This window comes from Balaenoptera musculus, chromosome 8, assembly GCF_009873245.2.
Source record: "Balaenoptera musculus isolate JJ_BM4_2016_0621 chromosome 8, mBalMus1.pri.v3, whole genome shotgun sequence".
Lineage (NCBI taxonomy): Eukaryota > Metazoa > Chordata > Mammalia > Artiodactyla > Balaenopteridae > Balaenoptera > Balaenoptera musculus.
This window is the reverse complement of record NC_045792.1, coordinates 24,912,977-24,922,289: the sequence shown is the minus strand read 5'-3', so window position 1 is coordinate 24,922,289 and position 9,313 is coordinate 24,912,977. Positions and strand designations below refer to the sequence as shown.

General features: G+C 49.9%; 1 protein-coding gene across 2 annotated transcripts; it reads right to left on the bottom strand.

Annotated features, from left to right (window-relative positions):
- Positions 1 to 2,220: 2,220 nt before the first annotated feature.
- Positions 2,221 to 7,023, bottom strand: LOC118900148. Of its 2 annotated transcripts, none has more exons than XR_005021047.1 (4): positions 4,681 to 6,996; positions 3,634 to 4,204; positions 3,123 to 3,258; positions 2,221 to 2,371 (listed from the first exon to the last, which is right to left on the bottom strand). XR_005021047.1 is itself a non-coding variant. In XM_036862424.1 (4 exons), exons 2-4 carry the CDS (start codon positions 3,869 to 3,871, stop codon positions 2,344 to 2,346), a joined length of 402 nt encoding a protein of 133 aa, XP_036718319.1. In that variant the 5' UTR covers positions 3,872 to 4,568; positions 7,011 to 7,023; the 3' UTR covers positions 2,221 to 2,343. The 2 variants fall into 2 exon arrangements, 1 of the variants encoding a protein (XP_036718319.1); XM_036862424.1 differs by lacking the exon at positions 4,681 to 6,996 and adding an exon at positions 7,011 to 7,023 and having other exon boundaries at positions 3,634 to 4,568.
- Between the last annotated feature and the right edge of the window lie 2,290 nt (positions 7,024 to 9,313).

Sequence of the window (9,313 nt, the reverse complement as noted above, 5' to 3'; positions counted from 1 at the left end):
GATCGTGACCGCCTCCTTCTTGGGGTCATCGCCCTCGAGATGATTATCGGAGGAGGAGTCTTCCACCTCGCCACACATCTCCAAGATGGAGAGCCTTCTCCGTCAGCCAGAGCAGGTCCCTTTCTAGATATAGGAGAAGAGAGAGATCCCTGTCCCAGGAGAGAAATCACAAGCCGTCCCGATCTTTCTCTAGGTCTCCTAGCCGATCTAGGTCAAATGAAAGGAAATAGAAGACCACTTTGCAAGAGGAGTGGTGTACAGGAAATAACTTCATTTGACAGGAGTATGTACAGAAAATTCAAGTTTTGTTTGAGACTTCCGAAGCTTGGTGCACTTTTTAAATGTTTTAGCTGTTCACATTTGTTTGTCTCTTGGGACAGTGACACATAAAGGTGTCATTCTCTATGGTTTGAAATGGGTCCTATGAGGCATGTAATATGAAGAATTGTTACCTTACAATGTTCCCTTAAGCAAAATTGAATTTGCTTTGAATTTTTGGTCTTGCCTAGACTGATAATAAAACTCTGACTCCTGCCCAGCTAAAGTGTGATGTTTACTATTATGGAAACAACACTGGCAAACATTGAAAAGGCTTTCTGTAGCTGGGATATGGTATGCAGCTGTAGTTAAGCAAGCAGTCTTTAAAAGGTGCTGTGAACACAAGCCAGCAGGTAAAAATTAAAGCTGCACCCTTACCCTAGATTAGAGGTTTAAAAATTCCACTAGTCTTCACACCGGACAAGAGGTTGTCCAGTGACTTTAGAATCTAAGAAGTTTCAAGAAAGTTAGTTTACCTTTGATTTAGGTCATAAGTCCCCTGTGTGATTGCTGTACATGAATACATAGCTCTTTGTAATATTACTTGGGAATTTGAGAGTATTCAAGACACCAATGTCCTGCCAGATTAAGAGTATATTATAGAGCTGAACTTTGAGTTACTGTGCAATTTTTTTTTCATGCTGTCGTTTGTAATATGTTTTGTGACAATCCTTGGGATTAAGGTTCTGGTTCCAAAAGAAAAAAAAAAAGAATCCGCCTGCCAATGCAGGGGACGCGGGTTCGAGCCCTGGTCCGGGAAGATCCCACGTGCCGCAGATCAACTAAGCCCGTGGGCCACAACTACTGAGCCTGCGCTCTAGATCCTGGGAGCCACAACTACTGAGCCCCCGTGCCACAACTACAGAACCCGGCACGTCTAGAGCCCGTGCTCCGAAACGAAAGAAGGCACCGTAATGAGAGGCATGTGCCCTCAACGAAGAGGAGCCCCCGCTCGCCGCAACTAGAGAAAGCCCGCGTGCAGCAACGAAGACCCAACGCAGCCAAAAATTCATTAAGTAATTAATTTTTAAAAGAAGACCGCCATTGGGACGGCTGGGGGACAGCTCCATGCTCTGCGTCCCGAGGGGGGCCTGCACCCAGGGACTCAGGAGGCGCCCTTGCTCCTGGCGATGCGTCCAGAGGCCCCAGCGCAGGAAAAGCACACATGGCATCCACGTAGGGAGGCCGGGCCCGGGCAGCACACGGGGTCTCCCTGGTACTATTCTTGCCACTTCCCTACAGGTGTGAAGTTTTCAAAATAAAGCATTCGGGGAAGAGGGCAGAAGCTGAAAAAGCCGCCCAGGCCCCGGCCCTTCAAGACCCCATGCCGGGTCAGGTGCGGGAGGACCCTGTGAGATTAAGAAACATCACAGAGAGCAGGGGCGGGGCGGGGTCTCGAGGGACAACCTCCTTCGGGGCAGAATCTCGGTAGACAGACCGCCCCCTTCCCCTAGGAAGGATCCAGAACCTTGGGACCCAAACACTCTGAGCGCCTCAGGAGAAGAAGGCCCTCCCAGGGGCAGGGCACACGGACGCCTCTCGACCACCCCGCGGGGCCCGCACGCACCCAGCTCCTCGCGTGTGAATGGCAGGAAGGTCACGTCCCTGTTCAGGTTCTTGTTGAAGTCGATGCACAGGAGACTCAGCTTCTTTTTTTTTATTTTTTAAAACTTAAAAAATTAATTAATTTATTAATTTATTTGTGGCTGCATTGGGTCTTCGTTGCTGCACACGGGCTTTCTCCAGTTGCGGCGAGCGGGGGACACTCTTCGTTGCGGTGAGCAGGTTTCTCATTGTAGTGGCTTCTCTTGTTGCGGAGCATGGGCTCTAGGCGCACAGGCTTCAGCAGTTGTGGCAAACAGGCTCAGTAATTGTGGCTCACGGGCTCTAGAGCGCTGGATCAGTAGTTGTGGCGCACGGGCTTAGCTGCTCCGTGGCATGTGGGATCTTCCCGGACCAGGGCTCAAACCCATGTCTCCTGCATTGGCAGGCGGATTCTTAACCACTGCGCTAACAGGGAAGTCCTCAGCTTCTTCTTGATGCTCTTGATTTTCTGAAGGAAGAAGACGGCTGTAAAATCGGGGGGCGGGGGCATGGAGGGGGTTTCAAGGAGAAGAGGCGAATGAGGCGGACAAAAGGAGGGAGGTGGGAAAGAAAGGGCCTCGGGTCCTAACTGTTAGGACCCTCCTCAGGACAAGGTGACAGCCTAAGCTTCAGCCGTTTCAACGGAGCTAAGTTTCTGTCCCTTCAGGGTCTATCTGGTTTGCAGAAACAGGTAGAAATGGACCAGCCTGGGGGAGGGAGCGACGTGGGGCGCAGAGGAAGGTGCCGGTTCCCCGGGGCCCTTGCCGGGCCAGCAGCAGGCGGGGCGCCTCGAGGACCTGCCCAAGCTGCGCCCCCTGCCCAGCCCAGGACTCAGCGCGCCCGGCCCCGCTCCCGGGCTGAGCAGACGTGCCTGTCCGAGGACAGGAGGGTCGCTGGGGGAGCGTGCCCGCTGGCTCTGCCAGGCGCACGGGCTCGTCGGGCACGCCTGGCTCAGAAGCAGCCCAAGGGACGCCGGGCCTCTGCGGGCAGCAGGCGCCGTGCCGGTCACTGGCCTCCCTGCAGCCTCACGGCCCCACCGGCCACGACTGGGCAGGAGCACAGGGCGCCCTGGGAGGGCGGGGCGGCACTCAGGACCCCGCCCCGCGCCAGCAGGCCGCCTCTCCTGGGCGCCCCCCTCCACGGGCGTCCCCGTGGTCCCTCGGGCCAGTGGTTCTCAAGTGTCAAGGCGGTCTGCACAGCCCCACTGTCCACACACTCACCTCCCCCAGCCTCGAAGCTCCATGTGCCCGCCGCTCCGGTGGACTTCGGGGCCCACGTGCCCGGGCCCCACCCTGGATGCCGGAGTCCCGCAGTCCTCTGAGTCCCGCTTTCCTCCACCGCAAGGCACAGCACCGGCTGAAGCGGGACAGCGTTTGTGTTGAGGAACAAGAGCTGTCGCTGAGCCCTGGGTCGGGCCTGGTACCCGCGTTCACCGTGTCTGTCACTTTCTGACGCAAACCAGCCAGCGCAGGGCTGCACCCCAGCCCCTTCTGTACGGGGCTCCCACACTCGGGGCCACCGTCCCCCTGCCCTCATCACCCCGGAGAGGCCCGGAGCCCCGGGCTCATTCTAGCCAATCCTGAGCCTGCTCCTTCCCGGGGACCCACACCTCAGGCTCCAGTCCCCAGCCACCCCTCCCCTCATTCCTGCCGAACCCTCGTGCTCCTGGGAGGCCCTAGGTGACAAGGCGTGCCCCTGCCCAGAACCATGAGTGACAAGCTCTTTCCTCACCTGCTGGCCTCACTGTTCTCTGTCCTCCACACAAACCGACTCGGTCAGCCTTCACGACCACCTGTGAGGGGGTCCTCGGGTCACGCACGTTGCAGATGGTGAACAGGGACAATGGGGTCCAGTGACCGGCCTCCGGGGACCCAGCCAGTTGGTGGCAGGGCTGGGTCTGATCCCGGCCATCCAGATGCGTGTAGCCACGGCGCCCCATGCCACGCACCGAGGTGACGCGCTCGACCATGGGTGGCTCGCAGTACCCGCCCCCCTCCCCACCCCACGGGGCTGCCTCCCGGGAGGGGCCGGGCTGCCCATCGCCCGCCTGTCCAGGTTGCCGCAGGGACCCCGTCCTGCTGGACCAGGAGTGGGAAGAGCTGGGGCTCTGGGGGTCCACGCTGGGGGCAGAGGGGTGTCAGGCAGCTGGGAGGACCTGAAGGGACAGGCCCCCCGGGGGGGGCCCACTGGGAACCCGCGGGGCCGCAGGGCTCAGCCAAGAGAGGAGGGAGGGGGTGAAGGTGGACGCCATGCTCTTCAGCCTCCCGTCGTCCCCCAGCCTCCGTGCCCAGGATGAGCCGCGCTGTGAATTACGGGAGAAAGGGGTCGGGTCTTGGCCCCCAGTCCTGGCACACAGCTCCTAAACCTAAAGCCACAGGCCGGGTTGCATCTTACAGTCCCCCTGCCTGCCCACCTCCTGCGAGGGGAGAGGGCCAGGGGTTGCAACGTGAATCCGTTGCCCATGGCCCCCGCTGTAATCGTGCTCGTGGAACAAAATCTCGGTAAACACGGGGTTCAGAGAGCTGCGGGGTGGGTGCCTGCAGGCGGCCTGGAAGCCCCGCGCCCCGCCCCACGCCTCCCCACCTCCTCCTTCCACCTGGCTGTTCCTTTCTAATAGCCCGGTGCTCTAGTCCGTGGACTGGGGGCCTGTGTTCTGGGGGCCCGCGCTAGCCAACGAACGGAACTCGGGCTGGGGGCGTGGGAACTCCTGACACAGCCTGTCGGCCACAAGCGCAGAGGACGACGTGGACCTGTGGCTGGCGTGGGCCGAGCCCTGACCTGCGGGCTCTGACTCCGGGTAGATGGAGTCCGAACTGAAACTGCAGAAACCCGGCAGTCCCAGCGCTGCTGCTGCGGGAGCCCCACGGGCCTGGCGTCGGGACGGAAGCTCTGTGGGAAAGGGGGCTGAGGGTGGAGTAGGCTCGGAGGAGGGGGTCCTTCCTTGAGACGCTCCCACCAAAGCCACGGGGGGCGGGGGGCCCGGATGAGGCGGGGGTGGGGCGGGACGCAGGGAGGGGCCCACGCTGCCCGTGCTCTGGGGAAGCCCTGTGACCCTGAGGACCGAGGGCACAGCAGGTGCAGAGGGAGCGCTGGTCCACGTGGACCTTCCCTCCTGGGGTTGAGGCGTCAGAGAGGTGGGCAGAGGCCGGCACGCGGGGCTCAGGCCAGGCGCTCCCCTACTGCGAAACTTCCTACAAAAGCAGCCATCGCAGGACTCGGCAACCGCAGTCATGGGCACTTACCCCGGGGAAATGGAGACTGAAGTCCACACAGAAGCTGTACACAAACGCTCGCCTGACTGGGAAGAGCCCCAGACCGAAAGCCGCCGCGGGCCTTCCCAGGGCAACGGATGACAGGGGCAGTCGTGTCAACGTCAGGATCCTGCTGGGACGCTGACTTGACTTTCACAAGAGGTGACATTGGGGAAAAGTGGGCAATGTAGTTTCGCTTTCTAGGAAGCTGGCCAACTCCTTTCCAGAGTGGCTGCACTGTCTTCCGCTCCCTCCAGCGACGACTCCCCTGTTCTGTGCTGCCTCGCCAGCACTGGGCACCGTCTCCATGTTCTGCTGTGAGCAGAACTTAGGTTTTCTAGTTCTAGGAGAAGCTCCAGAGTGACTCGCTAAGGCCATTAGCGAGTAATTATTTCCCAATGAGTGGCTATTTCCAGTTAAAACCAAAAGCCACCTAATTATTGCTTTTCCCATAAAATTAAATATGAAATCTACGTTATGTAATTGTACACTTATTTCCCCCTTCGTGTATTCTAATTTCTTCCTGAGAAACCTAAGATGCCATCTTGCAGACTGCCCACAGTGGCTACGATTTGGGCAGCAGCAAAGGTCAACTTTAAACATTTTGCATCTAAAGTGACTTTGGATACCTTTGGATAGAAAGTACAGTCTGAGCCATTTTACAAAATGTGCGGCCATTTTACGAAACAGCTTGACAGTTCCTGCAAGTGTTAAACATAGAGTTACCCTATGACCCAGCAGTTCCACTACTAAATATATACCTAAGAGAAATAGAAACTTATGTCTGCACAAAAGCTTGTACGTGGATGTTCATAGAAGCATATTTCTAAAACAAAAGGTGGAAAAAATTCAAATGTCAATCTGACAAATGAATAAACAAAATGTGGAATATCCGTACGATAGAATAGCATTCAGCTATAAAAGGAATGAAATATTGATCCATGTTACAACATGGATGAACCATGAAAGCATTCTGTAAAGAAAAGCAGCCACTCTCAAAAGGTCACATATTGTATGGTCCCATTTATATGAAATGCCCAGAATAGCAAATCTGTAGAGACAGAAAGGAGATTAGGGGTTGCCTAGAGCTGAGAGGGTTGAGAGAATGAAAAAACATTGTTAACGTGTAATGGGTTTCTTTGTGGGGGGACAGAAATCTAAAATTGGATGGTTGTGATGGTTACACACGTCTTTTAGTGGTTACACTAAGAACCACTGAATTGTATACATTAAAGGGTTAAATTATGGTATGTAAATTACATCCCGATAAAGCTGTTAAAATTATAATTTTATATTTATAAATTTGAAAATTCATCCAAAATTACAAATTCTTAAAACATGCAACCTAACAAGACTAACCCAAGAAAAGAAATATCTAAAAAATCTATATCTACTCAAAAAGTTGTTTGTATAATTAAGTACCTTTACAGAAAATGATTTCCAGGGATAAATGGCTTTCCAAGTAAATTCCTCCGAATATTTAGGGAAGAAATATTGGTAATCTTACATAAAACCCTTCCAGGAAACAGAAAATAATATATTGCTCAAAATGTTTATAAGGCCAACGAAAGCTTCAGATCAAAAGTAAAAAGAATATTACAAGAATAGAATCATAGGCCAGTTTCTCTTTTGAACATGCATGCAAAATTTGTAAATAAAAGCACAAACTGTATCCATGGTATGTAAAACAGTAATATATCACAATCAAAGTGGCTTTATTCTAGTAATGCAAGGTTGGTTTAATGTTCCCACATGAAACTGATCCCAGGAATGAATCAGAGTGGGAAAAAAAGTCATTTAAAAAAGAAGTCTTGGGAATTCCCTGGTGGTCCAGTGGTTAGGACTTGGCGCTTTCACTGCTGGGGGCCTGGGGTTCAATCCCTGGTCAGGGAACTAAGATCCTGCAAGCCATGAGGCAGGCCCCCCCCCCAAAAGAAAGAAAAAATGAAGTTTTAACCAGGAGAAGCACAAGAGTGAATAAACATAACAGATAACGCCTTATGAAAAGTAGGTGAAGATTATGGAATATTCTAAACTTTTAAAACAAACAGAAATTACTAAAGATTCAAGAGGATGTGACAAATGTTGTACATAGGCAAAAAATAAAATAAAATAAAATATACAAATGATGGGAGCCCAAAAATCCAGATGCCCAAGTCCCATCTCTGAAAGTCCTCATCCAATGGGTTCTGGATTTCCTCTATGTTTAAAAACCTACAGGTGATTCTGATACGATTCATAGACACAATGTAAAGCTTCTGCTTTACAGGAAATAATACCAGATTATTTTGTTATTTTATAGTTATATTAACAGGCTGTACTATTGACGGATAAGTCTGATGTCAAAATGCATTCCCCACTAGGGTTAAAAAAGGAACTAGTACTCTCTACTGCTACTTGGTGGCAGCACGCATATATTGCAATGGCAATTATTGTAGGAAGCCAAATTAATGGAACATTTTAGAATTGGAAGACTACATAGAGGTCACCTAGTCAAACTTCCAACTATTACAGTTGTGAAAACTAAGGCCCATATAAATGAAATGATTTATCTCCAAAGAGGGTTAGTGAAAGAGTACGAAATAAAAAATATCTCTGAACTTTTAATTTAGTGCTATTTTTATTAATCTCAATATTAGCTCAAACTTCAGTGTGACAGATTTGGGATTCAATTCTTGCTTGAATTTAGTGGTTGCGTGCCTTTTTGTAAGTTACTGAAACACTTTTAACTTCGCTTTTCACATATGTAAAATGGTGAGCCTTGACTGATATAGAGTATGAGATAGCCTAGCACTGTTTTTAACACAAACAAGTACTTAAAATTCTTTGCCTCTCATCTCTCTTAAGCAACCTCTATCCTCTTAACAATAAAAGTGTCTTTCAGCTAGCAAAGCACCCCAGAGCTGACCACATTCTGGCAAGAGATATAGGATTCCTTTTCTTACTGAGGGCTCTTTATACCTGATATTTGAACTGCACTGAAACATGAACATCTCTTGTTTATACTGTATTAATGGATTTGATAGATGAATTTTCAAAAGTAATATGCAGGAGTTAAGCTGCATTAGTCTCAAGAAATATAATTCGATAGTGGTGGCTAGAATGATAAACAGTGTTTGGACAGGGAGTCCATATTGGATATGAACAACCTGTACTCCCACTTCGTCTATTCAGAATAAATAAAATCCTTTCAAAATCTGTTTTAAAGGGCAGTTAGTTTCTTCTGCCTCATTTAAGTTACCTGCAAGAAAAAGACAATCTCCTGAATCCTTGTTTAAAAGGCTTTTAATATAAAGCAAATAATTTTTTGCAATATTTCCCAAACTTTTCATTATCAAATTAGCTGAGGCTGCTCAACGATTATCATTTCACAACAATATCTCCATTTTCACCTTCTTTAAATGAATTGGCCTAATAGATGTGCCATTAAAACAGAGCTTCACCCTCAACATATTTTAAAGTTTGTATTCAAACAGTATGAAGAAAACAGGATCAGGGAATTCAGCCATAAAAGTGAATGGATTACTGATACATGCTACATCATGGATGCAACTAAGTGAAAGAAATCAGGCACGAAAGGCCACAGATTGTATGGTTCCATGTATACGAAATGTCCAGCAGTGGCAAATCCATACACACGGAAAATATTATACATTAGTGGTTGCCAGGGGTTTGGAAGAGAGGGAAATAGGGAATGACTGCTTAAAATGGGTGTAGGTTTCCTTTTGGGGTGATGAAAATGTTTTGCAACTAGGCAGTGGTGACAGTTGCACAGCATTGTGACAGTACTAAATTCCACTGAATTGTACAGTGAATTGTAAAATGATCAAAATGGTGCATTTTATGTTATGTTCATTTTACTACAATAAAAAGGAGAAAGAAATAGGGAAAGACTTTGAGTTTGGGAAAGTAAGGTGAACTGGTCAAGAAAAAGACAGCTCTACTATTCAGTTTTCTCTCAGCTCTCCCAGTGCATTAATCGTCAGCAAAAAGTAGCCTGAACTTGTAGCTGACAGTCATTCAACAGAGTCCAGGGAAAAGTAAATAAAATAAAACCCAACTATTCTGATTTAGCACATCTATGACAGGTTAACTTCCTGCTCAGCCACATGGACATTCATGAGGACGTTTCAAGTTAGGTGTCCTCTACTCCAGTACTT

Bases quoted from the DNA above. Each gene is read 5' to 3' on its own strand.
- LOC118900148 (XM_036862424.1), bottom strand. From the start codon at position 3,871: ATGGTCGAGCGCGTCACCTCGGTGCGTGGCATGGGGCGCCGTGGCTAC. The intron at 3,259-3,633 runs GTGAGGAAAGAG...GTCCCGCTTCAG, and splicing joins GAGAACAGTGAGGCCAGCAG to CCGGTGCTGTGCCTTGCGGT. The intron at 2,372-3,122 runs GTGAGTGTGTGG...TTCTTCCTTCAG, and splicing joins GAGCTTCGAGGCTGGGGGAG to AAAATCAAGAGCATCAAGAA.